Here is a 27298-nt window from a genome sequence, read left to right as displayed (position 1 = left end):
CAGAGCATCTAGTACCGTAAGGAAAAGGTCCCGTTGACCAAACGCCAAATATGCAAAACGAGATCTATCCACCCGCACGATAGATATGAAACGTACTAAGAAAGATTCTGAATACGAGATACACCCGACGAATTTCTCCTACTACCGCTTCTCCACAAGCAGCAAGTGCATAGCCAGGTATGCAAGCAGTACAAACGCACCACCAAACACCCCCAGACCAATACAATCCTTCCACAGCGCCTGTGTGTTGAAGCCAAACGAGCTGAGGATAGCAGAGCCAGGCACTTCGATATCAAGGCCATACTTGTGGTCGATAAGGGAAAGGTATTTGACTTCGTTGACAATGAGGCCTTCGAAGGCGTAGTGGAAGATTGATAGCTAGATATGCTATTAGTATAGATGCGCTGTCAAAACGAAAGGGGTATCTTTGACTCACCGATTGTAGCCACTTGGCTATGGCAGGAATACTCTCTTTGTTGAGGAAGAAGCCAGAGAAGAGGAGACTGAATAGCATGACTAGCACACCAATCAAGTTGGCCACGCCAGAGTTGCGGAACACGATACCAATGAAGAGGAATATGGCTGCGGCTGCGAGGTTGAACAAGACGAGGAAAAGCGTGAACTTGAGGAAGTTGGGCCATGCAGGAATGAGGCCAGTCATTGGGTACACAATGATACCAAGGATGATGGGAGGAAGCAGACGGAGAGGGATAATGTCGAAGATGACCTTGGCGGCGAAGTAGGCAGGTGGGGAGTAGTAGCCCTTGGCACGCTCACGGGTGAAGAGTAGTCGTTCAGGAGCGAATACGGTGAGAATGGTCAAGCTGCTGAAGCCAAAGAGCGACAAGACGAACAAGAATAGACCGAGGCGGTTCTGGAAACCCTTGATGTCGTCTGTGAGACCGTAGAAGAGGAAGCCGAGGAAGACTGCCAGGACGATGGCGATGGCGTAGTGCGTGAGCATGAGCATCGGGTTGCGGTAGAGGTTACGCCAAGTTCGTCGGGACAAGATCCTGAACTGGCCAAAGAGACCAACCTTCTTGAAGCCCTTCAACTTGCCTGCTGCGACGAAGCCGTTTTGCTCGTGCACTCCGTTGGTGCCGTTGGCTTGGTTTGCGCTGGCTACTGAAGTGGCAATGTCTTGACGGATAGTAGCGGCGATGTCGGAAGAGGCATAGGCATTGATCAAGAGATCCAGATTCGTTCCGGTTGCGCCATTGGCGGGTGGTGGGAGCTCATCCGGGTCCTCGAGGATCTGGGGAGGTACGCTACCTCCTTGACGTGTGAGCTTCAACCATTGAGCCTTGATAGCGCCTCGGCGATCATAAGGAGCCTCGTCGTCAGTCTTGGGCGACATTGCACCGTCGTTAACAGGAGCAGAGCTCTTCTTTCTTGTGAACAGTTCGCGTTCTTGCTGCTGCTTGATCGACGTCCTTCTCTTGCTCTTGGGTCGCAAAATGCTTGAATTGCTAGGGCTGCCAGCGATGTCTCTTTCAAGCTCTGACGTGTTGATACTAGGGACAGACTTGACGGCAATGGCACTACTTGCGCTTGTGGTGAGGCCGTCACGGTTGAGATCACGGTTGAAGATTGAGCTGTCTTCGTCGATAGGCTGACGTGCAGTGCTTGCGTGCATGGTAAGATCTACAATGTAGTCGGCAATGTTGAAACCGGGTGGGCAGGTGTAGCCAAGCTCATCGAAGTAGAGTTGGCAGTTCTCGAAAGGTCCAGAGTAGACAACCCTACCCTTGGCAAGCAGTATCAACTGATCAAAGAGAGCGACAATGTTTGAGCGTGGCTGGTGGATAGTGAAGACGACGGTTCGGTTGTAGTTCTTGACCAGGTTGACAAGGCATTCGACAACGTTGAAAGCGTTGTAGGCGTCCAGTCCGCTCGTAGGTTCGTCGAGAAAGAGGATGCTGGGGGATGTGACGAGTTCGCAGGCAATACCGACACGGCGCTTCTCTCCACCAGAAATGCCGCGACCACTCTCCTCAGAACCAATCTTCTGGTTGCGGATGTGGTAGATGCCTAGTTGACGTTCGACATCCTCAACCTTTTGCTCCTTGGAAGTGCGACTCATCTCTTTGGGCAGGCGCAGCAGAGCAGAGTCGAGAATCGTCTCGTGAACAGTCAGAGTTGGTAGAAGAGTGTCCTCCTGGTCGACGAAACCAATGACGCTCCGGAACTCATCGTCGCGGACTTTCTCGCCGTTGACATAGAAGTCGCCACTGTCGGTTCCGATCTTCTTCTTGCGAGCCAAAATGTCGAGGAACGTAGTCTTTCCAGCGCCAGAGGCACCCATGATAGCCAGGAGCTCTCCGGGGTGGACTGCGCCAGAGATGCCAGAGAGGATCTGCTTTCCGTTGAGGTTGTATGCGACGTTCTCGAAGAGGAAAGCAGCTGGCTTGTGATCTGCTAGCAGTTTCGCGTCCTCGTCCTCCTCATCGTCCGACAGGTGGATGGGACCATACCGCTTGCTCTCGGCGCGGTGCGTGAGATACCATATCACCAGAATAGCGGCCACGATGAACAGAGCGCAACCGGCAATGACACCGGCAATCAGGGGGGTGTTGATCTTCTTGATGGGCCTCTCGTAGCCTGGCACCTCGGTCTGGTACAAACACTCGCCCGTGTCGCATTGTAGGAAGATGCTTTCGTCGCCAAAGACGCTCGAGATGAGGTCGTTCATGGCAGGCTCGGAGAAGATGCTTCCGCTCTCCTTGCTGTTGATGGCGGAGATGCCTCTGAACTCGGCGGGCCCCTTGATGGACTCCTTCAAGAAGTCGCCAATGTCGACGGAGCCGTCTTCTCCGCAGAGCATGCGGTCGGGCACACATTCGCACTTTATGTTCTCGCATCGGTACTTGGTGACGTTGCGGTCGGATTCGGCGGTGAAGTGGGCGGAGCACGTGTCGAGGGCGCAGTAGAAGGATTCCCTCTGATCGACCCAGACTGCTCTGGTTAGCTATGCAGGAGAGGGTGCATGTGATGCTTACACTGGAAGTTGCATTCCTCTGACTCGGCGTTGCAAGAGAAGGTGGCCTGGGGTTTCTTGTCCTTCAATGTGTCGAGGATCTTCCGGTTGGTGATGTCGCAGATCTGGAAGTTCTCCTTGACGAGCTGGCCGTCCTTGTAGCAGACTCCGCCCTCGCCATCCGGCATCATGGCGTTGCAGGCGTTGTTGGTCTGGCAGACATTGCAGTTGATGCCTGACCAGCCCTCTGAACATTCACACTGCTTTGCGCCTCCGCGTGGCGAGCGGTTCTTGCCATCGGGCAGCGCGCCGCAAAGGGGCTCTGAACAGTCTTCGCCGCCAAATCCGGGACCGCAGTTGCACCGTCCATTGGCCTTGCTGCAGTCGGCAAACTGCTTGCACTTGAAGTCCTCGAGGTTGCAGTTGAAGCATGGGGGACAGCCGTCGGGTCGGTCGCCGTAGATGGAGAAGAGGTCTTGGGGCAATTCGGCGATGGAATAGTTTGCGAACGTCTTGTATGTGCTTGCTGTCGATGCCAGGCCCAGGATAGTGGCGAGCGACGTCGCCCACGCTCGTTGGCGCATCTTGGAGTGTCTGCGACGCACGGCAGCAGCTATGCTTGATAGCTATGATGGCGGTGCGACGGGCGCCTCCTTGTGTGGACTGCAGTAAAAAAAAGAAAAAGGCAAGCGTGATGGCAGACAGCAGCTATCAAAGGAACGACAACAGAGCTATAGGCAGCCCGTGATAGCGACAAGGGACACGACGCGGCGAGGGTGGCCAGATGAGGGCTGCTATCATCGGCCTTGCCCGACCGTGATTCGTGGAGGCTGGGCTGTCTCCAGCCAAGCACCATGGCGGACCGTTAGACCGAGGCATAAGCCCACAGGCACCCATAGACATCATGGTCTTCGTCATCGATATCTGACAGACAACATGCAGAAAGAGAAATCATGGATACACGCAGCTCGCCACTAGCAGCCTCAGGCCTCAGCTCTAGCCGGCGTCATCAACGTGATCGCGCGACACCTGCAAAGCCGCCTTCTTCTCGGCCATGCCTGGCCGCCCGAGCCCTCTACCAGTAGCTGCTAGCTCGCCCGCCCGCCCGCTCCAGCGGAGCCATGTCGACACCATGTGCGCCCTGTGTCAATCCCCAAGAGGGCTGTTTAAATCTGCACGGCGGACAAAGTGACCTTGTTGTGTGATTCCCCTTCTTGTACCAAGACATTCACCCTCGCAGCCGCCAACATGGTCAAAATCAACGACTTTGCCGTCGAGTCCGTAGGTCCATCCCCGCATCTCCTCCACGTGGGGGATACATAAACTAACACTGCCCAGTGGATGGACGCATACGAGACAAAATGCAAGTACAACATCGCCGAGACATGCTGTGCCTCCATCTCCGTCGACCAGCTATGCGAGCTGTCCGAGGACAAAGATCGGCCAGTTTTCGATACCTCGCGTGTCCTCACCTACGGGACCATCCGGGGAAGTGACGACCTACGCAACAACCTCGCCCGATTGTATTCCGCAAAAGTCACAACCCCACTCTCTCCGGACAACATCCTCATCACTCCCGGCGCCATCCAAGCAAACTACCTGACTGCATACGCTCTCGTCGGCCCTGGCGACCATGTCATCTGCCACTACCCCACCTACCAATCTCTGTATGAGGTGCCCAAGCAGCTGGGTGCTGAAGTCGACCTGTGGAAAGCGACACCAGAGAACAAATGGGTACCCAAAATAGACGACCTCAAGTCGCTCATCAAGCCCAACACCAAGCTCATCGTCATCAACAACCCCAACAACCCCACTGGTGCCATCCTAGGCAAGACGTTCCTTCGAGAACTTATCGACATTGCTTCTGAAAAGAACATTACCATCATGAGTGATGAGGTCTACCGACCACTATTCCATTCCATCAGTCCTCTGGACAAGGAGTTCCCACCGTCTCTCCTATCCATGGGCTACGACAACGTCATCGTCACAGGCTCCATGTCAAAAGCTTATTCACTCGCTGGTATCCGCATAGGATGGATAGCTTCTCGCAGCTCTAGCATCGTTGAGAAAATTGCTGCAGCGCGTCACTACACGACCATCTCTGTCTCCTACTTTGATGAATGCATCGCAGCATATGCGCTACACTCTGCAACAGTGCACCAGCTGCTAGCCCGCAATCTCGAACTCGCGAGGACAAACTTGGCTATTCTGGAAAAGTTCCAGCTCAAGAACGAAGATGAGTGTGAATGGGTGAAGCCTGTTGCTGGCACTACAGCTTTTGTCAAGTTTCACAGCCAAGGAAAGCCCGTCGACTCTGTCGACTTTTGCAAAAAGCTGCTCGAGGCGACAGGCGTCATGTTCGTGCCGGGTAGTACCTGTTTCGGCGAAGAGTTCAAGGGCTATGTCAGGATTGGTTTTGTCAACCAGACAGACGTTATTCGCGACGGACTGGATGCTGTAACAAAGTTTATACGGAAGAACCTTGACGAAGTGGAGCTAGCAGCGTAAACCTTATTTAATTGGAAATCTTTACCGTAAATCTCTGGCCGGCTTCATATAGCTACGTGCAACGCCACACCTGGGGCGCTTGAGCCACAATACTGGACACATGCTAGTAGGCTCAGCCCAGTGGGCGCCTTACGCCCGCCATGCTGTACAGCCGCGCCCGACCACAACAGAACATGCTTGTGCCTTGATCTATATGAGATTAATACCGACTGCTCTAAACTGCTCACACGCCTTGTAGCGTCTCCTCTTGCGCACTTTCTACACTGCTGTGAATATCTGCGTCCATAATTCTATATCTGCGCATCCATACCCGCGCATATCACTACAGCCATGGCGGATTCGTATAAAACAACAAACTCCGAGTCTGCCGCTTGGATGAAAAAGTCCACGGCTCCTCTCGTAAAAGTGGATAGTGTGTCTACTACCACAACATCGTCAACCACCCTCAAGCCTCCATCCTCTTTACCAGAACGTCGGTCCTCTGCAACCTCCTGGCGGTCCAAACTCCACATCCACGACTCTTCTCCATACCCCAGTTCACGGCGGTCCAAATCCGCAGAACCGGGCAAAGAAAGATGGCGTGATGCAAGTCTTAGTGACAAGGAGCGTTGGAAGGAATGGCAAAAGGCAAAGGACAAGGAACAGATGAGAGGGTGAGTTGTCTCTTCTTCCGAACCATGGACTGGGGGATGGCTGTTGACAAGGAACGCAGTTCGACTTTGGGCGCTTTCACGCAATTTTACAAGGGGACAGGGGGTGTGGCATACTGGATGGCGTCTTGATTCTGGTATTGTGCACAGTGCGACAAACTAGAGCTGGGTCATATCTTACATAAACTTACAACTGTCTGTCGTATAATATACACAAGTGAATCGTCTACCCTGAAGGGTCGCATTGTTTTTCCTAATCTTCAGGAATGATTCGGTCGACGGCTATATCTTGTTAGAGGTAGTCTGAGAGGAATGATCGTGAAGACACACCTTTGCCATTCTCCAGCAAATAGCCCGAGCAGTCAATCTTCCACTCGTCTCCCTTGACCTTGACCTTGGCGATGCCGAACCTGAGCACTGCAAACTTGAATTTCAAGAAGAAGTTTGTCCATTTCTGATGCACCCAACGCGCGGATCCTTCCCAGACGCGCGCCGCTATGTTCATGTGTCCCAAGTCGTCCCATAGTCTTTGCCGCCTGAAGCGTTCTGCTTCGAGCAACTCTTGAACCATGGGTTCCGTCTTCTCACTTATGGTCACTGCTCCGAGATTTGAGTATATGACGCGCTCCTTCAGCCACGGCACGGGCTTGACGGTCATGCGCAGCTGCATGGGCCCGCCCTGCATACTCGGAAGGATTTCTAATGCCCGCATGCGGTTGCTGGGCGCTGTGCAGATGTAGCAGCCGATGATGATGAAGCTCACTCCTACCACGATGTACGTTGGTCTTACGAAGAAGGATAGACCCTGGTCTTTGATATCGTCATTGAATTTGATGGCGTATGCCCCCACTGCTATCCACAATGCTCCTGTTCCGTATACCTTTAGATAGTACCATTTGTTCTTGGGCGCTTGGTATAGTAGGACAGGCTGGCGGGTTTGGATTACTTGGCGCAGGACTGGGTCGTTGTTTACGAATCCACCGGCTTTTGGCGTGACAACAGTAGTCTTGGGATACTGGTAGCGTCGAAGCACGGACGAGGTGAAGGAGCGATTTTGCCGAATCGTGGTAGGTGTGAAGAAGGACTCTCGTGTTCCAAAGAGGGCTGCGCGGAGCGATGAGGGGAGGCGGAAGGGATTCTGGCGCATGCAGGCGTCGAAGCCCCGGGAAAAGGCGGGCATGGCGAGCGTGCTGGTGTGGGATGCTCGGTGCAGCGCTACAAGGCGTGCACACTGTTGCGAGTCAATGCGTCTGTATGTGAGGCGTGGATGGACTCGCGATATATCGGGAAAAAGTCCACCTCGAAAGCGGGCCCAAGCGCGTCCCGCCAGACACCTCCGAAGCTTGTTCCGCCCAACATTTCGGCCAGCCAGATCCGCCCCGTCGCCAACCAACCCTCCCTCTGCAATTGTCTCGGCCGGCCAATTGACTTGACATGGCTTCGCTCGCCGCGGTATGTAGGGTCTCAGCGCGAGCTGCCTCGCAGCAGCTGCGCAGCCATGGCGCTCGGAGAGGTAACCAACGACATGCCCCAAAAGCACCGGAGAATGGCCAAATGGACTGACACGACGGGCAGGACTTCACTCGAGCCCGGCCTCGCTCGCCGCGCAAAACTTCAACATGCCTGCGCTTTCACCGACCATGACCGAGGGCAACATTGCGAGCTGGAAGATCAAGGAAGGAGACTCGTTCTCCGCCGGCGACGTCCTCCTCGAGATCGAGACGGACAAGGCGCAGATGGACGTCGAGGCGCAGGATGACGGCATACTGGCAAAGATTGTCGTACGTGGGCAAGCCGTGTTGCATCAGCTCGTGGCTAATTCAGGCTGTAGGTCCAAGACGGGTCCAAAGCAGTCCAGGTCGGCACACGGATAGCAGTCACTGCAGAGCCCGGCGACGACTTGAGCACCCTCGAGATACCCGCCGAGGACAGCACTGCACCCAACAAGGAGGCCGAAGCGCCCAAGGAGTCCAAGAAGCAGCCCGCACCCGTACCCAAGGAGGAGCGAACCTCTGCCCCGCCTGCAAAGTCCGATGCCTCCAACAAAGCCTCCAGCGGCAAGGCCTCCAAGCAGACATACCCGCTATACCCCTCTGTGCAGCAATTGCTTACAGTGAACGGGTTGCCCAAGGAGGAGGCTGACAAGATCCCCGCGACTGGGCCTGGTGGCAGGTTGCTCAAGGGAGACGTGCTTGCATACCTTGGCCAGATCGAGAACGCATACCCCTCCGAGCTCGCGAGCCGCTTCACCAAGCTCTCCCACCTCGATCTTTCCAACATCAAGGTCATGCCAAAGAAAGAGGCGCCTAAGAAGGCTGCAGCTGAAGCGCCTGCACCTGTCGAGGACCTCCCTATTGAGGTGGCACTGCCCGTCTCTCTCACCGCAGTCATGGAGTGCCAGAAGCGCGTCAAGGACTCAATAGGCGTCTTCCTGCCCCTATCCACTTTTGTTGCGCGTGCCGCCGAGCTTGCGAACGAAGACCTCCCGCGGTCCAAGGTCGCAAAGCCATCCGCCGACGAGCTATTCAACGCAGTCCTTGGTCTGGACAAGGTGGCCGGAAAGTACTCGCGGGGAAACTTCGTCCCACAAGTGACTGCGCTACCTCCCACTGCCATCCCCACCAAGCGCGCCCCAGCACCAAAGTCCGACATCCTTGACATGCTGGCTGGCAAGAAGACTTCTACTGGGAAACCCGTGACTGGCGCATCAGGTGTTGCTGGACCCCTGAATGTCTTCAGCGTAAGTGTGCCCAAGGGCGACGAGAAGCGCGGCCGCGTCTTTCTTGAGCGCGTCAAGACTGTCCTCGAGGTTGAGCCAGGACGATTGGTTGTTTAGAAGAGAATTGAGTAACGTTCCAAATACCACTATCTGTATCATTATGTACGTTGGGCGAGAGGTGCTTGGATAGGGTAGCCATCCTCACTATACTTGTGACCATGAATACCAATCTTTAGACGAACGTTTCATCATGTCCGTTTTTTTTTTCGCAATAGCGCCAGCAGTTCCAAGCTCTCTTCGTAGGCTTTCACTTGACATAACGCTGCTTCTAGTGATGCCTTGTGTAGACATGGTGCTCGTGATGATCTCATCTCATATAGGGTTGGTGGTAAGTAAATGCCGCAACCACTATCATCACACCAACAAAATGCCGCATTCTACTTTTGGCTGCAGCGCCTCGCAGAACAAGTGCTCAAGAGCGCCAACTTTCCCCAACTGTGTATCATTAAGCCATTGTCACTAATTCCAAACCTCTACGTCAACCCGAGTTCATCCGTTCCACGCGTCGCCCAAATTGGTTAGTGTGAGGGATGGGTCCCAGCACACGGCCATGGGCGACTGGGGAAACTTTCGTTGCTCATGCAGCGAACAGAGCAACGCTACACACTGCTCAATCGACTTGTAAAAATACGAGGGTTTGATATGATATCAATTTTATTCCTGACGGAGGCTACGTCTTAGTGGTCACTCCTAATCACTCTACATACTAAGGAAATAACTTTTGTGCTGGGCAGATGTTCTGGCGAAACACATCTGCAGCCTTGTCCCTATACAATTTCCCAGACTTAACGCCTAAGCCTTCTCCTGGACGTTCTCGTTACAAGTGGTGGATGAGTCGTGGCTATAGTAACGACCAAAGACACGGTCCTCAATCTCCATGTTCTTGTCAACCTTTCCGGTGCCGTGCTTGGCTCCCTTGCGGCGGAAGTAGACGCGCTTGCACCACTTCCAGAACTCAATACCCGCAAAGAAGATGCCCGTCTCGACGAACACGATGCCCCACTCCCAGTCAATTGGCGCATGTTTGAACACGACTGTGTTGAGCGTGGGTATGTAGATGAGTGGGAACAGGAGAACAAAACCAACCATGATAGCCCAGAAGAGGAATTGGTTCCTCCACACATCAAACATCCACTGGGTGAAGTAGCGCTTGCTGCCAGGCTGCATGCGGAAGAAAGAGCGACGCATATCAACCATTTCCCAGGCGAGGAAAAGAGCGAACCATGTCAGACAGGCGAATGTGCAAGCGCGGGCGCGGAACACCAACTCACACTGGTCAGAATATGTCTCGTTGCAGCCCTCGCCAAGCTCTCCATCCCCAAAACCAAAGACAACGAGGACGAAACTGGCCAAGCAAAGAAGAGTGACCCAGAGTCCATAAACGACCATGTCGACAAGGAATTCCATGGTGAAGATACCAGTCTTGAGAGATTGAGGTGGGCGTTGCAGGATGTCAGGGACAGCGCGTTCAAAACCAAGACCCATGTCTGGCAATCCCGAAGTAGCCATGATGATCCAGACAACCTGTACAGGAGCGAGGGGGAAAACGGAAAGACCAGTCCTGTCTTTGAAAGCGAGTCCAACGAGAAGCGTACCAGCCTGAGCGACATTCTCAGCCAAGACATGCAGCACAAACTTCTGGATATTGTCAAAGATACGACGACCTTCCTCAATGGCGGCGAGAATGGACGCAAAGTTATCATCTGTAAGGACAATGTCGGAGGCTTCCTTGGCGACGTCTGAACCAGCTTGTCCCATGGCGATACCAACGTCGGCACGCTTGAGCGAAGGAGAATCGTTGACACCATCACCAGTCATGGCGCAGAATCGGTCGCGGCGGTGGAGAGCTTCGATCATGCGAACCTTGGTGCTAGGCGCACATCGGGCCACAACCAACGGCAGAACAGGAAGCTCGTCGACTTGGTCATCGGAAAGGTCGTCGAACTCAGCAGCTGTCATAACCAGGTTCTTGGCCACATCGATAGAGATCTTCTGGTAACGCTCGGCGGATGGCAAGATGCCAACTTCGATAGCAATTGCGCGTGCCGTATCTGCAGAGGTATAAAGTCAGTTTCTATCTCACATGCATTTTGTTCAGTCGAGGCTTACCTGGATGGTCTCCAGTCAACATGTGGACCTCAATACCAGCCTCGTGGCATTGGCGAACAGCGACAGCGGATTCGGGGCGGGGAGGATCGTAAAGACCAATCAGACCACGGAAAACAAGCTCAGATTCGACAGAGGCACGTTCAACTTCAGCGCCCTTCTCGACATCCGCGCGGTACTTCTTACTGGCCAAAGCCAAGACACGTAGACCAAGACCCGCCAAAGATGCCATATGGGTGAGAATCTCGTTACGGAACTCCTCGGTGACAGGCTGGGATTGCTCCTTGCCATCAGCGAGGTACGTGGTACAGCTCTGGATAACGCGCTCTACGGCACCCTTGGTGAAAGCGTAGTTAGTACCACTGGCGTGCTTCATGACGACGGACATGCGCTTGACGTCGGAATCGAAAGGAAGCTCAACAAGGTCCTCCCACGTGGCAGAATCGCCCTTGACGAGATGGCTACGGTTCATACCGAATCGAGAAGCAAAAACCTGGATGGCGATTTCAGTGGGATCTCCGTGGGCCTCCCATGCACCTTCGCTGTTTTGTTTGACGGCAGCCAAGTTGGCCAAAGACGCGACCTTGAGAAACTCGCCGAAACCCTCGACATTGTGGCTCTCAAGCTTGTCGACAGAGAGACGCTCACCGCAAGCATCACCTCCAGCCTTGAGGTCCATCTTGCTAGGAGGTGCAGAGCCAAAGCGAACGTGACCAGCGGTTGGGTCTTGAGGGGCCGTGGAGCCCTCAATAGTGTACGTGCCAACGCCTGGTATCCAAGCACCACGGGCAATCATCTTACCCTGGGTCAGTGTTCCTGTCTTGTCGGAGCAAATGTCGGTAACACCACCGAGAGCCTCTAGGGACTTGAGGTTACGGACGATAACATTTCGCTTGACCATGGATTTGGTACCTGCTGCCATGGTAATTGTGAGCACAACGACCAAACTAGCTGGAATCATGGACAAGCCCGTCGCGACGGCGTAAATGACGACTTCCTGGCGAGAACTGAACTCGTTGGATGCAAGGACAATAATGGCACAAACAACGGCGATGAAGAAGAGCAAAACTGCTAGCTTAGAAAGTTTCTTCTGGAGAGGTGTTCCTACGTTGAGACCCAGAAAGCGACCAATGGCGTCGGTAGTTGTAAGCGTGTAAGCCTCGAGGTAACGATGTGGCTTTGCCTTTCCATTCTCCTTTCGCTTGACTGGTCGAACCTTGGACTTGGTCTCACGGAGTTGGGCAGCGATGGCACCAATCTCGGTATAGGCGCCTGTCGCGAAAACAATTCCCTTCGCTCTACCTTTCGTGACTGAGGACGAACTGTAGGCGACGTTGAGACGATCTCCAGGGCCGGTCTTCTCATCAAAGATAGCGTCCTCTTGCTTACGGACAGGAAGGGACTCTCCGGTAAGCAAGGCTTCATCAGTCTCAAAGTTGACTGCGTCAAATACCCTGATATCGGCAGGGATGGTGTCTCCAACCTTGACCTCAATGATATCTCCCGGAACAACTTCGGCGGAGGGTACTGTGACCTGTTGACCATCACGTATGAGGCGGGCGGTTGGGGAACTGAGTGATCGTAGAGAATCCATAGTCTTCTCGGCAGACCACTCCTGGAAAAAACCAACGACAATGTTCAATCCAATGACGAAGGCGACCACACCGCCTTCGATCCAGGACTTGATACCAAAGCTGACGGCCATGGCCATGATGAGGACTAGAGTCATGGCATTGGCGACTTGAGCGATCAATATCTTGAATGGGGACACGCTTTCAGCCTCACCAAGTTCGTTCGAGCCGTACTCATCAACGCGGCGCTTGGCTTCGGCATCGTCCAGACCATGCCACTCTTCGGTCTTCAGCTCGGTCTTGACTTGTTCGAGCGTAAGGCTGTGAGCGGGCAGCGACATGGGTTTATTGCATTGGCCACTGACGTGACCCTCGAGGGTCGTTGCTTTTTTCCCCATGATTGAGGAGTGTTTTTAGGGTTTCGGAAGAGTTGGTTCTTGGGTAATCGGGTTGCGGATATGGAGTAGTTGCGTGTATACGGATATTGGCAGACGAGACTGAGATTAACGCTCTAGTCTTCTGCGCACTCTTGCCCCGTGGACTATGGCCACGTGGACAAATTTGTTGATTGGGGTGTTGAGTGTGGTATACATAGAGGACTTCAGAACGGGGCGGGGGTGCAGACTCCTCCTAATTCAACGCCGTGATTGGCAAGTTGTGACGTTTGTATGGGTGGGTTTGGAGTTGACGATGTAAAAGTGCTGGCGAAGTTTGGAGCAAACTGGGAGCAAGCGTGGAGCGAGGACGCGAGGATACCGACGAGGGGTTGGTGGTGGGAAAGAGCAGGAATTTGGAAAAGGTCCTAGGTGTCTTCAAGATATATGTTGAGTAGTGGGGAAGTCGGTGTGAGAAGACGGCTCTGCAACAACATGCCAAGCGTCACGAGGGTTGCTGCCAAGGTGTTCAGATGGCCACTGCCAAGTTCGTGCGCAAAATTTTCTCCACCCTTGGCGATGAACGCAGCCACGGACTGCTCGTCACAGTACAGGGGTTTGCTGAAAGGTCACGGCTATTCGGCATTCATTGCCTTGGCAGCTGCAGGATATTCCAGGCCTGCCTTTTCGACTGGCCTCGTGCAGAACCTCCCGTTTCAATGCCGCGGTGGAGCAGACCATGCGCATTTTTTAGGCTCACGACTCACATTAAGAGCGTCGAGCCTTGTCCAAATTGAGGACGAGTGGCCCTTTTGGGGGTGTATTGTGCAGGTTGGCAGAGTCGGGACTTACGGTAGCGGAGATACCCAGCGCACGGAAGCAGTGCCCAGGTGGTGAAGAAGATGTGGATCGAGGTGCCAGAGCCGCATACAGACCTACCACGCCATACAAGAGAAAATCGAACACCTTACTCGGGCAACTACGAGAAGAGTAATTAATCCTTCTTGTATGGCGATACTCTACTTAGGCAACTACAGCGGTGGCGTTCGATCTTTCCCTTGCATATAGATGTACTGCAAACTGGGCGAGACGTCATTCCATGACACTGCAGCCCTCGCACGTGGTATTGACCGTTGGGGTGCTTGATAGCTCGTAGGCTCGAAGAGGTCAGCATCAGGCTTCTAACATGACGTCGTAAAAACGCACCAGGGTCCATTTGTTTTCCTCCCTTCCCAAGGGCTTAGCAGTTGCTTGCTGCCTTCCAAGTCTCTCAACACTGCCTTCAACCTAGCAGCATGGCGTCTTCGAATTCTGACGGTGCACCGTTTTTGCAGTATCACGAGCCCCAAAGTAAGCGCGTCGCCTTCTCCGCCCTCCTCCTTGAAATGTCGATCGCAACTAACGCAAGCTTCAGTCGTCGATATTCTTATCCTGGTATCTTTCTTCACTTTCTTATGGCTTGCCGAGTATGTTTCGGCCAAGACTATCCGTGCCGGCATCATTGGGCCTATTGTAGTAGGCATCATCTACGGCGAGCCGTTGGCAAACATTCTCCAACATGATTGAGCTGGTACGTTTCTGCTCCAAAAGATGCCTCGTGTGCGACATTGGCTGAATCTGTACCCTGGCATCTAGAGACATTCCTATATCTTGGATACATTGGCTTGGTCTTGATTATTTTTGAGGGTGGTTTGGGCACTCGCCTGGACCTGCTCAAGGACAACTTGACATTGTCCATCTGTGGCGCTGCTACTGGCGTTCTGTGTCCAATTGGTTTCAGCTATCTCCTGCTATATCTTGGATTCGGCTACGGCGCTGTTGAGACGTTCATCATCGGCGCTGCTCTGAGTGCCACGAGCCTGGGCACTACCTTTGCTGTCATCTCTAGTGCTTCCAAGGACGTCGATCTCGGTCAGACCAAAGTCGGCGCTGTACTTGTCAGCGCTGCAGTTATCGACGATGTCACAGGTCTTGTCATGTCCAGCGTCATCCATGACCTGGGTAGTATCGCTTCTGGAGGCAATGTCAACTTGGGATGGTTGATCGGCCGACCTATCGTCGCGTCTGCGGCCATGGCAATACTCACCCCAGTCCTCACAAAATGGTTCTTCGCTCCTGTATTCCGGCGATACATCGAGAAGCACTTTCACAAATTTGATCACTTGTCCAATATTATATTGATGATTCTGGTTTTGTCAGCCTTCATCGCGATTGCCGCCTACGCAGGTACTTCTATCCTATTCGGAGCCTTTCTCGCCGGTACACTTTTGACGTATCTTCCATCAACGCATCCGGAAGGCCCATTCGTGGTCATGAGTAGGGAGGAAGGCGAGCGTTCCAAAGACAAGTCTCCGACGTTTGTGCATACCTTCGAAGTCTATTGTTTGAACGTACAGCAGTACGTGCTAGCGCCCCTCTTCTTCGCTAGTATAGGATTCGCAATTCCATTCCTGGACTTTTGGACTGGAGAAGCCATTTGGAGAGGCGTTGTGTATAGCTTAATCATGCTATTTGGCAAGGCAATCGTGGGTGTATGGATACCAATATGGGCTGCAGCAAAGCATGATCATAAGAAAGCGCCCGATGCACAAGCCGAGTCCGCGGCCGAGACCGGAAATTCGCTCGAAAAAGTGAAATCTTCTCCTGATTCACCGACCCGCAAAGCCGCGATACAATCCTCCATCTCACCTATGCTTTTGCTGGGTATGGCCATGGTCGCACGTGGAGAGATTGGTCTACTGATTGTGGAAATTGGCTATAACAACACACCTCATGTTTCTCAAGAGGGCTTCATAACAGCCATCTGGGCTATCTTGTTAAACACAATCATTGGACCTATATGCGTCGGAATGGCCGTCAAGTACAAGGGCGCTAAGATTGGCAAAGGCCCCTGGGGCTTGGTACCAGGACCTAACCAGGCTATTGAAGAAGAGATGGGCAGAAGAAGAGAGTCGCGTATGCAACAGCAGACGCAGGAAGAGGGCGAGGCGAGGATGCAAGCGTATCGGGATGGTCAGATGGCATGATTGACGATATGCATGAAAGATGAAAATTTGCACGACACACCAAAGTAGATTTCCCACAATCTATGAACAAGTAGTACAATACAGTAACATAATGAACTGGAATTCCGACACAGCAAATCTTCACGTCTACTTCCAACCCACCTCAGACAACCTTCGGAATCCACCGGCTCTTCACCCTCCTCGTATACGCCAAATACTCCGACCTAGTATTCTCGCCCGTCTTCTCCCCTCTCACAGTCCCCCAATTTTTAATAAATTGTTCTTCCTCCAATGTGGCTCCTCTCCAATACAACCACATCAGGTCCCGTAACCATGGTCACCAGACCCGCACAGCGAGCAGGCATCGACACCCACGCGCCCTCAATGTCGGTTCCCTTGGAAATGTATAGAGGTAGGTAAGAAGTCAACATCAAAAAGACAGCGCCCAGCCATCCCAGCGCATAAGACACATATGTCCGATGCCTTATGTGCGCGAATGGACCCGTACTAACCACGTACTTTGGTGTCACACGGCCGAAGATTACAGAGAAGGTGCGGGGACGCGTTGTCAGTGCTGTCCATGTGAACGACAGTAAGCTGCTGAGGAAGAAGGCAACGGCTACTGCGGTGCCAATGGTTGTGGAAGGTAAATGCGAGACGATCGGCGTGCAGGAAATCAATCCAGCTATAACCGAGAAGGATTTGAGTGCACGAATAGAATTTGGGAAAACAAGACCGGATGGTGTGTGTGGGAAGTGGATGTTCAGTGCGTAGAGTTGGGTGGCTAGGAAGGCGAGATAGAGAGGTGCAAGGAGGTTTGGCATCTTTGTGCTCTTTGAAGTTGGATTGAATGTTTGGCCTTTCAAAAAGCGCAAAAGACAATTTATACCATGCTTATGTTCTTGCGATGGTGAAAATCTCTTTTGAAATGTGTAACTCTTAGATTGCATCTACGTCATGAAGTGTATTCCGACACGGATCCCTGTCGCACATCACTTGCCACTGACTGTGGTTCATCCTTTCTGCTTTCGTAGCTGTATCTTTGCGCAAGGTATTGCGGCATTGTATCGAAAGGACGACATGAGGGTGGAACACGTCATTATGCTAGAATGAAAAGTGTCTCTTGTCTCTAAGAGCAAGAAAGCCACAAGGGCTTGGAAGGCTCTCTGGGGATGCTAAGGGCAAGAGGCATATGAGCAGATGACAGAACGAAACACAATTTATTGGGTTTACAGATGCCATCCATCTCTGGGTATCCTGGTATTGCCTTCACAATTTGATCTACAGGGATGTGCTTTCGGGACACACGTGAAAAACAATCGACCTAGATCCGTGCCATATTGAAGTTGATTAGAAGCTGGGGGCGTTGAGTGCCATGAGGCAAAGAAGGCCGGAGATAAGGCCGGCGACGGGTAGAGTCAGGACCTGAAGTCGTTAGAAATAAGAAATCAAAGTAAAGGGGAGTAAAATTACCCATCCTGAGAAGATGAAAGCTAGTTGGCGCCAGTTCACGGCACCAAGGTCGTAGTTCATCAAGGCGACTCCGACCGCCGAACCAGTTAAGCACTGAGTTGTTGACACTGGAAGCCCAAGTCTAGAAGCGAGCAGAACGGTGATGGCAGCGCCCAACTCGACCGAGAAACCACGAGTTGGCGACATCTGAGTGATCTTATTACCAAGTGCACGGACGATGTGATATCCGTAGAACCAGAAACCAAGACCGAGTAGGAGACCGGCAACGACCAAGAACCATACGGGGGTAGGCGAGCGTGTCGCAACCTCCCCAGCCAGGTATGTCTGGTAGACCGCAGCCCATGGGCCGACGGCGTTGGCCACATCATTGGAGCCGTGAGCGATGGACATCATCATAGCGGAAACAACTTGGCAGTACGTCCACAGATGCTCTACGCGAATATCGTAACGGATGGCCTTGGAGTGAATAGCGCGCAGAAGGTCATTGTCGTGCGTAATGACGTCGCACATGACACCTCGGAGGAAGACGAACTTGGTGTATGCCCACCACTTCCGAGGGTTGATCCATGAGAGATGCTTGACGGGGACAATCCAGCGTTCGTAAGGTTCCGGCTTCTTCAGTTTTCGGACTGGCGTACTAACACTCTCCTCTAGCTTGGTCTTCTCCGGGTCGCCGGGGAGAACGCCAGTGTTCTTGACCGAGCCGGATGGGGATCCAGCATCAACTTTCTTGATCTCATCGTCGTTGGTCGAATTCGTCACAGCCTGCTTCGCGTTGGTTCCAGCATGAACTTCGCCATAGGCATCCTCGTAGTAATCGGTGACGTATTCGTTACCCTTGCCTGGCCAGAAAAGAGTGGTAGTCTCCTTGAGGAGTAGGGGGCCCAAGATGACGTGCCAGATCCGAACACGGGGATCCTTCATGATAAGCTTGCGCTTGAAGAACGGAATGAAGAAGACATAGCAGATGATCAAGCATCCAAAGAATACTCCTAGGATGATACCAACAGCCTTGCCGGCCCCAAACTCTTCTAGAGATGGTGCCGTAGGTGCTTCAACGACAATGAACAGGGCTAGAATGGCTCCTGTCATGGCGAAATAGAAGGGGATGATTTGCATGGCGTGCTTAAAAGGATCTTTGCGCTCAAGAACTGAGTACTTGACGGTGCCGAAGATAATGGCAGAGAAGGCAGCAGCAATCAAAGGTGCGATGCCCCAAGAAGCAGCGACTTGTGATACAGAGCCAGACTCCCAGGCCCATTTGACAGGAGCCTGGCTAGCAAATCCGGCTCCGATGAGAGCGCCAACCACTGTCTGGGTAGTTGACACGGGCATTCCCCAATGTGTGGCAAGCATCAACCAGACGGCGCTGCCAACCTCTGCTCATGTTTAGCAAAAGCTCTCAGTACGGAGTAGAAATACTCACCAGCACAGCCCATTGCTAACATGAGCGCACCCGGATTGCCTATGAAACGGTCGATGGAGATGATGCCGTTCTTGATGGTTGAGGTCACACGAGCTCCAAGCGCGACAGCACCGATGAATTCTGTCATTACGGCAAGCGGGCCAACCTGCACCATGGTCAAGGTACGAGCGGCGACCGAGGTAGCATAAGCGTTGGCGACGTCGTTGGCACCGTTTCCGAAGGCGGAGAAGACGAAGGCAATGGTGGTGATTGCAAGAATCCAATCATACTTGGCTGTGGCTGGATGCGCCATCTTGAGTATGCAGTCGTAGAGCTGTGTTTGACGGAACCCTGGTTCCCGAGAACATGGTCAATCTTATATATCCCGCGTAGGTACGTAGCACATGGCAGGGCAGGGCGTCGACTTGACGCCGGGCTTAGGATGGCAAGACATGCCCAGCAGACAAGATACTGGAAGATGGGTGCCGAGGATCTGGTGACGGGTTGGAGCGCAGATATGTTGATTTTGGCCATTGGAACGCGATTCTGATACCATGTACCTGCTTGTGGTGAGGGTCCGCCAAGTGCATGAGAATTGCCCAGTTACGACGCTTTCTTGTCTCCGTCTTGGAAGACGACAGGGCGCGTGAGTTTTCTACCAATAGGCCTGTACGCGTCAGACACGCATCGAAGCGGTTGGCTCTCAAGGTCGCGCGTGGTCCGATGCGTCTGTAATCGGCCGCGTATTGGGGTCACAGTTGTGGGGTCAATCAGAACAGCTGTTGGGAGAGGCCGTATTCCAGCACGGCGGGATTCACCATAGGAAGGCAGTGCCTAGAATGTAGGGAATCACGACGTCAGATGGTCAGCACCCGGCGACACTGCCGTCTATGCTGGATGTGATTGCGAAATTGGAGACGTCACGTGGGCTTGGAGAGAAGGTGCAGGTGGAGTCGGCGCAACGATGTTTGGCCGTGTCGTCATAGCTGACTCAGGCCAGCTCATGCTATGGGGCTCCTTCCTTGTGGGAATCCCACTGCAATGTTTTGGATATTGTTCAAGGCTATTGAGATAGCTTTGCCTGCGCTGAGGATGCGCTCGCTAAAAGGGTCGTCTTTCTCTCATATTCTGACTGTTCTTGGCCATAGTTCCCGAGGTGCCTATGTACATGGAACTAGTGATCCGAGTGCCGGGCTGAAGCGGGTGTGTCGGGTGCTTGTGAAAGCGATGTCGCAGAGTAGAACAAGGTGACTTGATATTGCTTGGAATGCTTCCATCCCCAACGAGGGAAGATTACAAGAAGCAGTGCAAAGGGTCGCGTGCGCCTGAGCAATAGGCGACGCTGCAAAGCTCGACAGGCGCAACAATCCAGGGTAGACGACCATCTCAGCGATATCGAACTCGGCCTTGCGCTAGATTGATTAGTTGTCCCCGGAGAGCGGTACGTGGCTCGATGGGCGCATGAGGCTCTTGATTAGAGTATTCTCTTAATAACATCTGACAGGGGCTGCAGGCGATGAGGCGATGTCGAGAAACCGGTAATGCGGGAATGAGGCGGAAGCAGGCGGTAAGAGCCTTTGTGTGTACGTGTGTGTGAACATGGACAAGGCATCGGGTGAAAGCAAGACTGGACTAGAGAGCAGGCACTGAGACTCAAAGACATTCCCTCTGGATATGTGCAGTAGGTAGCTCAGGGCGTTGTTCGCAGCCGCGCCTTCCCCACGTTTCCTCCGATCCCCGCCAATGGCTCGCAATTAAAAATTAGCTTACCTCCGAGCTCGCTGCCCACCCGCGAGCTGTTGTCGACCGACGGCGTGTTGGCCGACCTACCCCATACTGTGTCCCTCTCTACCTTCCCTCAACTGACCCAACGGCCTTCGCACGCAGGTCAATTGCACCCCCAACTGCCCGGGCTGCTGTCATCCCCTCACCATGGCGACCGTCAAGGAAGAAGTGCGCGAGGTGCTGCTGGGCACTACCGACGAGCCGCAGCTGTCGCAGCTCACGCGCGCCGCCTTTATGAAACACGCCCAAAAGGACGAGTCAGGCGAGTACTATCTCGACCAAGACCAATTCATCACAGCGGTCGCGCCCGATGGCGAGGACTACGTAAGCAGGGCTGTCTGCACCGTGTCGAGTCATCCAAGCTAATGACGTGCCCGCCTCCAGCACAAGATCAAGCGGTACCAGTATGGCATCCTCTTCCAAGTCGCCGACCGCGACCAGAAGGGCAAGGTCAGCATCCACGACTGGTCCGTCTTCCAGAACCTGCTCGCCAAACCCGACGCCGAGTACGAGGTCGTCTTCCGCTTCTTCGACAAGCGGCGCACCGGCTACATCAACTTTGACGACTTCTACGAGACATGGAAGGCGCACAAGACCGAGGACAGCCTGCCCTTTGACTGGGAGGGCGGCTGGGCCTCGCTGTACATTGGCTCCAAGAAGCACAGGCACACCATGACCTACCCCCAGTTTGCCCAGCTGCTGCGAGGGCTGCAGGGAGAGCGTGTGCGACAGGGCTTCACCTATTTCGACAAGAACAAGGACGGCTTCATCGAGCCCGAGCACTTTCAGCGCATAATACGCGAGACTGCGAGCCACAAGCTCTCCGACTACCTCCTCGAGAACCTGCCCACTCTCTGCAACATCTCGGTTGGCAGCAAGATCTCGTACGCCAACGTGCGCGCCTTCCAGAACGTCATCCAGCAGATGGACATGATCGAGCTCATCATCCGCAATGCCACACAGAAGAGCTCCGACGGCAAGATCACTCGCACAGATTTCCTCAATGAGGCCGCGCGGATAAGTCGCTTCAACCTCTACACACCCATGGAAGCAGACATTCTCTTCCACTTTGCTGGTTTGGACGAGGCTTCCGGGCGACTCGGTCTGCGAGACTTTGCCCGCGTCCTCGATCCATCATGGCACAAGGCAGGGTCTCTGGCGGCCGCCGGCATATCTGACGCCGGCCAAAAGGTCTTTGCGACGACAAAATCCATATGGCATGACATTCTCGAGTCGATCCACCACTTCGCCCTTGGTTCGCTGGCCGGTGCCTTTGGTGCCTTCATGGTCTACCCCATTGACTTGGTCAAGACGAGGATGCAGAACCAGAGGAGTTCAGGTGTTGGACATGTCCTCTACAAGAACTCGCTCGACTGTGCAAAGAAGGTCATCAAAAATGAGGGTTTCAAGGGCCTCTACTCTGGCGTCCTGCCTCAGCTTGTTGGTGTAGCGCCGGAGAAAGCTATCAAGCTCACCGTCAACGACCTCGTTCGCGGAAAGATGACAGACAAGGCAACAGGCCAGATCAAGTTTCCCGCCGAGATGCTTGCCGGTGGCACTGCTGGTGCCTGCCAAGTTGTACGTTGTCCCCTACCTTGATGATTCCGGGTAACAACCAATGAATGCTAACACGCCATGTTTAGGTCTTCACAAACCCCCTCGAGATTGTCAAGATTCGGTTACAAATCCAGGGTGAATTGTCCAAGAACGTCGAGGGCGTTCCCAGACGGTCCGCCATGTGGATCGTCCGCAACCTGGGTCTCGTTGGCCTCTACAAGGGTGCTAGCGCGTGTCTTTTGCGTGACGGTACGTATTGCTCGTTGTTGCATGTTGATGTCGCTGACCCATTCATCAGTCCCCTTCTCTGCCATCTACTTTCCCACCTACAGCCATCTGAAGAGAGACTTCTTTGGCGAGAGCCCACAGAAGTCACTGGGCGTACTACAAATGCTGAGCGCTGGTGCCATTGCTGGTATGCCTGCAGCGTATTTGACCACACCGTGCGACGTTATCAAGACTAGGTTACAGGTAGAGGCACGAAAGGGCGAAGTGGCATACACTGGTCTTCGCCATGCGGCGACAACCATCTTCAAGGAAGAGGGTTTCAAGGCGTTCTTCAAGGGTGGCCCGGCCCGTATCATGCGATCATCTCCACAGTTCGGTTTCACGCTGGCTGGTTATGAAGTTTTACAGCGAGGTGAGTTTTGCACGACACGTGTTGTTGCGCACATGGTCGACTAACATGTTCACAGCTCTGCCGATGCCAGGATCTAGCCATGACTCTGCAAGCCTGGAGCCGTCAGTCGGCCTCGAAGAGGCGACGGCGCCGCTGCCATACCTGCGCAGCCGCAACGCACTCAAGGTAATCCTCGACCTGGACGAGAACTTTGGGCGACCCAAGTTGCCCGCCGGCAGCAAGTTCAGTGGGATTCCCGGATTCGGCAAGAAGCCGGAAGCGTGATGGAACCATGCAGGTGCTTAGCCGATGTGCGTTATTACGGGCGAGGGATAAAATGGGATTGGACGATTTATGGGTGGGATGCCGTTTCTGGCGCCAACAACAGCTTTATCAGCCACGACGTGTTTTGGGGCGTTGATGTACCAAGGAGCATGTTTTGTTAGTCGCTGGTTGGCAGTGACTGTGGGGGTGGGCGTGTCTGTCACAATTCTGTTGGAGCATTTCTGAGCGGCACAGTAATAGACAAGAGCGCGTGCGGCACAAGACTGTACGATAGGGCGGTTGCATTTGACAGTGGGAGGAGAGGGTAGGGTAGGTGTGGAGTGCATGCTGTAGTCGGCCACGCATGCACATGTCGTCGACAGGTGTCCGGGTAGAAAGAACAGGAGGGTTTTGTAGCATAGCCTGGCGTTGAGACTGGGCAGTTAATATACAAGGGTAGCTCAATCGAGGTACGGCGCGTGAAGCGAACAGCAGGCCGCAGCAGGGCAACAGGGCAACATGGGACCACGCCGCATGGGTTTCGGCGAATGGCCACTGTGACAAATTTGGCCGCGAGGGAGAAATGGCACGAAGCCCGTCGAAGAATGGTTCAGGAAGTTTGGGAGACGGGCTAGGGAGCAAAAAGTCGCAGTAGGGCCGATGGAGGCTTTTTGGGCGTGAAAGAGGCGGGGCTGGGCTCGGTCGGTCCCCCGTGGAGTAGCTGGACGTGCATGTGGGGTCCAAGTGCAGCTAGCGGCTCTCTGTGCGGGGATGGAGCCTTTGGCGGGAGCCTCATAAAAACTGGATTGGATTGGATTGGATTAGAGCCTCGCTCGCTCGCCCTCTAGGTAAGCTGCGGCTGCGCCTCGCTCGCAGGAGGAGCCAGACGAGGGCGACTGGCGCAAGGTCTCGAGTCCCTCTAGATCCGTCGTCCTTTTTGCGGAGAACCCAAGTTGCACGCCCTGTCCCTCGTCCTCGCTGCCCTGCTGCTTGTTGTATCTTGCACCGCTAACCCCCAACCCGCCTTCCGCCTGTTCCAGCGAGCGTCCGCAGACAAGACCGTCCAGTCAACAACAAACCCCCGCAAGTCAGCCTCCTCACCCGCCGCAGTCCACCCCCCACCCCTCCCTCTCCCAAGAGCTATCCGTTTCCTGCATGCCGCAAGGGCAGACGGGGCTCGCACACTGTTACCATCATCTATGCCATTCGTGAACAGAAGCCTGTCCTGTCGCAGCCCGCGCGAGTTGATGTTTGCGATCGGCAGAGCCCTTCGACACCGCCTTGAGGCTGAAAAAGAGCCGTCGCACTGGCACTCTCGGGTATGTTTTCACCGCGCAGAGCCGCTTCAACGTTGGCGTCTTTACTTTGCATCATATCTCCACATATATTTCGCGACTCATGATACCGTTCGCTGTATTCCAGTTCCCATGACCAACAACCCGTCTTTTCCAACATAGTCACCCCTGTCCTGCCCCGTTCGCTCCGTGCGAGCCTCTCTAGCCTGGCACGCTTCCGACGGCACCTGGCCTTTTCTCGTCTCTGTTGATCGTATCCATTCCGCCAGACTTGCTGCGCTCCACCCGTCTTCTCCCATCGTCGCGAGAAGAATGCAGTCCATGGCCTTGCTGACTCTCCTCCAGACAGCTATTCAAGACTGGTCTTGCTGTGCCACGCGCTCTCTTCATCGCCGTCTGGGCCTTTCTCTGGGCGCATTTGCTGAGCGGTCGCTGGGATAGTCGTTCCTTTGTCCCATCGTCTCGATAACCATCTTCCTGACCCGCGGAACCCGCTGCCCAAATGCTCGACGCCATCCAATCCGTAGAATACTACCAGGACGACGAATTCCTTCCAAAATCACCCCTCTTGAAAGCCAGATTTGTAAAGGCAACACCATCTCCGACGCCGCCACCCCAGATCACACCAGTCTTCCGCTACCTACCCAATCGCCAGAGTGTCAGTCCATCTCGATCCCGCAACCGAAAGAAATCTAATTCACACAAGATCCGAACTCGACCTACCCAGGGAGATTGGGTCCTCATTCGTGAGATGGACCCAAATCGCCCAGATATTGCCCAAAAAGCAAGCGAGCAGGCCCTGAACTCCGACTCCGACTCTGATCCAGGGCCTGGCTCTGGGGATGACGAGATGCCAGACGCTGAAATTCTCAACACGGCAACTGCCCGGCTCCTCCCCAACCATGATCAGTCAGTGCCATCAACTGCTCGTCCTGCCAACCAGCAACCTACTTTGCGAGAAGTGCTTGCCTCAGCACCCGACCCGAAAGCGACAGCTAGCCACAGAGACTCAGTCATCGAGGACGAAGTCATTAGACCTTTTGGCTTTGCAGCAGCAGACAGGCGCACCTCTCAACCATCCGCAGTCCACACAGCACCGAATGGTGTGCGATCTAATGTAAATGGAACAAATAGAACGCCGTCCATTTCAACTGCACTGTCCAACGTGTCATTGCAGCCACCAAACCAGTTGTCAAACGGTCTCTTTCAGGAACATGACTCAGCAACATCTCCCGGTCTACGGCAACTGACGATTCCGCAACGAGGGGGACTTTCTGCAGATACCCTGCCAGCGTTACAGGCGCCGTCTCCTGCGCGTGATGCAGCAGCAGGTTCGCCCAGCCAGCAACTACCTTCATTTCGACATATGGACGACATAGCGAGGTCCGCAACGAGTGATCATGAAACAACCAGATCCAATAGCATCAGCTTTCCACACCGACAATCCGTGTCTTCAGTAGGGCAGTCGCCAACATCGATAGTGCGTACCCTATCCATCAGCTCTCACTCTCCGGCAACGCCATTTCCTCCACTAAGTGCCTCTTCGCCCATGAGTGCCCATGAAATACCACACCGAGGTGATCTGTTCCTGCGCACCTCAGGGGGAGGGGCATTTGGCACGGATATGCGGAGACCATCCCATGCAGCTTCAGACAACAGTCCTTACACAGCCACTTTGCACTCCGCATCTACAAGTGACAGCTATCAGAGCTCAGATGGCCTCAGTCCTGGTGCACAACCCACACCCATCGAACCAAGGCAACGACATATGAGTTTAGATGGCGCGCTCGCTTCGAGAGTGCTGCCACCTCCATTGAACTCTGGGTTACAGCAGCATTCAGCTCCTCATATCGTAGGATGTTTCAAGTGTGACTATCCCGGCTGCACTGCTGCTCCGTTCCAGACGCAATACCTTCTCAAGTACGTTGTCTCACTCTCTAGGTTAGCATTGTCAAAACTCCGAGCGCTGACTTGTGCAGCTCGCACACCAATGTGCATTCATCAAACAGACCACATTACTGTCCAGTCAAAGACTGTCCACGAGGCGAGGGTGGCAAAGGTTTCAAACGCAAGAATGAGATGATACGCCACGGGCTCGTGCATCAGTCACCTGGATACGTATGCCCGTTCTGTCCAGACCGCGAACACAAGTACCCAAGGCCAGACAACCTGCAGAGGTGCGTATCGTCGTCTTGTTAAATTCAACCTAAGCAAATCTAATAGAAGCTGCAGACACGTGCGCGTCCATCACACTGATAAAGACAAAGATGACCCTCAACTCCGAGACGTCCTTGCTCAGCGACCTGAAGGTGGTAGCCGTGGGCGGAGAAGACGTGTAAGCGACTCTGGCCATTGAAACGCTAGATATCCTATTAGGGACGTCAGATACTGCTTCAATCTTGCCCATCCCTTCGACAAAACTCTTTTCTTTCTTCCGGCGCTTAGCGATATTCTGGCGTTTGCGATTGACTTCATGGGAGGCTGAGTGGCACAAACTGGGAGGCATTTTTTTCACAAAGCCGAGGATAGGACATTTACTTTTGGCCTCGCTCTTCTCTTCCTGCTTCACGGTTTCTCTGAATCCCCCAATGGATTGTTTTTGTCACTCCTACCTTTTTTATCCTTCGCTGGATCACTTCCCCTTCGGTTCTTTTCAGCTCTCGATCGTACTAGCTATATGTCTGAGCTTCAGATTGATGCTGCTTTTATCATTATTATTATCTTATTCTACATTACTTGTTGAGCCAGTCGTATTTTCTAGTATGCGTGCACCTTGCCACCAGAGACGATTTGAGCATTAATTACCGCGGAGATTCTCGGCCATATTGGTGAAGAAGGCCCGGTGCTAGCGGATGGGTAGTAGAGTCATTCAAAATTTGATGTGTCAGATGATATGGAAAAGATTTCAGGCAAAAGGAATCAACGGAAGA

General features: G+C 53.6%; 9 protein-coding genes across 9 annotated transcripts; 5 read left to right on the top strand and 4 right to left on the bottom strand.

The window, feature by feature from the left end:
* Positions 1–141: 141 nt before the first annotated feature.
* On the bottom strand, positions 142–3561 carry ACET3X_005037 (uncharacterized protein; the record flags this gene model as incomplete). Its single annotated transcript, XM_069451198.1, has 3 exons — positions 142–378; positions 437–2955; positions 3000–3561. 3 exons carry the CDS (start codon positions 3559–3561, stop codon positions 142–144), a joined length of 3318 nt encoding a protein of 1105 aa, XP_069307081.1.
* A 664-nt stretch (positions 3562–4225) lies between these two features.
* ACET3X_005036 (uncharacterized protein) lies at positions 4226–5485 on the top strand (the record flags this gene model as incomplete). The annotated part of the gene is made up of 2 exons (XM_069451197.1): positions 4226–4258; positions 4316–5485. 2 exons carry the CDS (start codon positions 4226–4228, stop codon positions 5483–5485), a joined length of 1203 nt encoding a protein of 400 aa, XP_069307080.1.
* A 903-nt stretch (positions 5486–6388) lies between these two features.
* Positions 6389–7315, bottom strand: ACET3X_005035 (uncharacterized protein; the record flags this gene model as incomplete). Its single annotated transcript, XM_069451196.1, has 2 exons — positions 6389–6417; positions 6466–7315. 2 exons carry the CDS (start codon positions 7313–7315, stop codon positions 6389–6391), a joined length of 879 nt encoding a protein of 292 aa, XP_069307079.1.
* Positions 7316–7569: 254 nt separating this feature from the next.
* On the top strand, positions 7570–8971 carry ACET3X_005034 (uncharacterized protein; the record flags this gene model as incomplete). Its single annotated transcript, XM_069451195.1, has 3 exons — positions 7570–7648; positions 7711–7916; positions 7967–8971. 3 exons carry the CDS (start codon positions 7570–7572, stop codon positions 8969–8971), a joined length of 1290 nt encoding a protein of 429 aa, XP_069307078.1.
* A 735-nt stretch (positions 8972–9706) lies between these two features.
* Positions 9707–12989, bottom strand: ACET3X_005033 (uncharacterized protein; the record flags this gene model as incomplete). Its single annotated transcript, XM_069451193.1, has 2 exons — positions 9707–10965; positions 11024–12989. 2 exons carry the CDS (start codon positions 12987–12989, stop codon positions 9707–9709), a joined length of 3225 nt encoding a protein of 1074 aa, XP_069307077.1.
* Positions 12990–14260: 1271 nt separating this feature from the next.
* Positions 14261–15991, top strand: ACET3X_005032 (uncharacterized protein; the record flags this gene model as incomplete). The annotated part of the gene is made up of 3 exons (XM_069451192.1): positions 14261–14315; positions 14380–14431; positions 14746–15991. 3 exons carry the CDS (start codon positions 14261–14263, stop codon positions 15989–15991), a joined length of 1353 nt encoding a protein of 450 aa, XP_069307076.1.
* A 1329-nt stretch (positions 15992–17320) lies between these two features.
* ACET3X_005031 (uncharacterized protein) lies at positions 17321–19161 on the bottom strand (the record flags this gene model as incomplete). Its single annotated transcript, XM_069451191.1, has 3 exons — positions 17321–17395; positions 17444–18822; positions 18870–19161. 3 exons carry the CDS (start codon positions 19159–19161, stop codon positions 17321–17323), a joined length of 1746 nt encoding a protein of 581 aa, XP_069307075.1.
* A 1619-nt stretch (positions 19162–20780) lies between these two features.
* ACET3X_005030 (uncharacterized protein) lies at positions 20781–23094 on the top strand (the record flags this gene model as incomplete). The annotated part of the gene is made up of 5 exons (XM_069451190.1): positions 20781–20957; positions 21018–22211; positions 22277–22439; positions 22489–22830; positions 22886–23094. 5 exons carry the CDS (start codon positions 20781–20783, stop codon positions 23092–23094), a joined length of 2085 nt encoding a protein of 694 aa, XP_069307074.1.
* Positions 23095–24870: 1776 nt separating this feature from the next.
* On the top strand, positions 24871–26724 carry ACET3X_005029 (uncharacterized protein; the record flags this gene model as incomplete). The annotated part of the gene is made up of 5 exons (XM_069451189.1): positions 24871–25026; positions 25075–25485; positions 26077–26288; positions 26348–26545; positions 26601–26724. 5 exons carry the CDS (start codon positions 24871–24873, stop codon positions 26722–26724), a joined length of 1101 nt encoding a protein of 366 aa, XP_069307073.1.
* Between the last annotated feature and the right edge of the window lie 574 nt (positions 26725–27298).

The sequence above is a fragment of the Alternaria dauci genome, chromosome 4, assembly GCF_042100115.1.
Source record: "Alternaria dauci strain A2016 chromosome 4, whole genome shotgun sequence".
In the NCBI taxonomy this organism is placed as follows: domain Eukaryota; kingdom Fungi; phylum Ascomycota; class Dothideomycetes; order Pleosporales; family Pleosporaceae; genus Alternaria; species Alternaria dauci.
The sequence above is the reverse complement of the archived record's forward strand: the minus strand, read 5'-3'. Positions and strand labels throughout refer to the sequence as shown.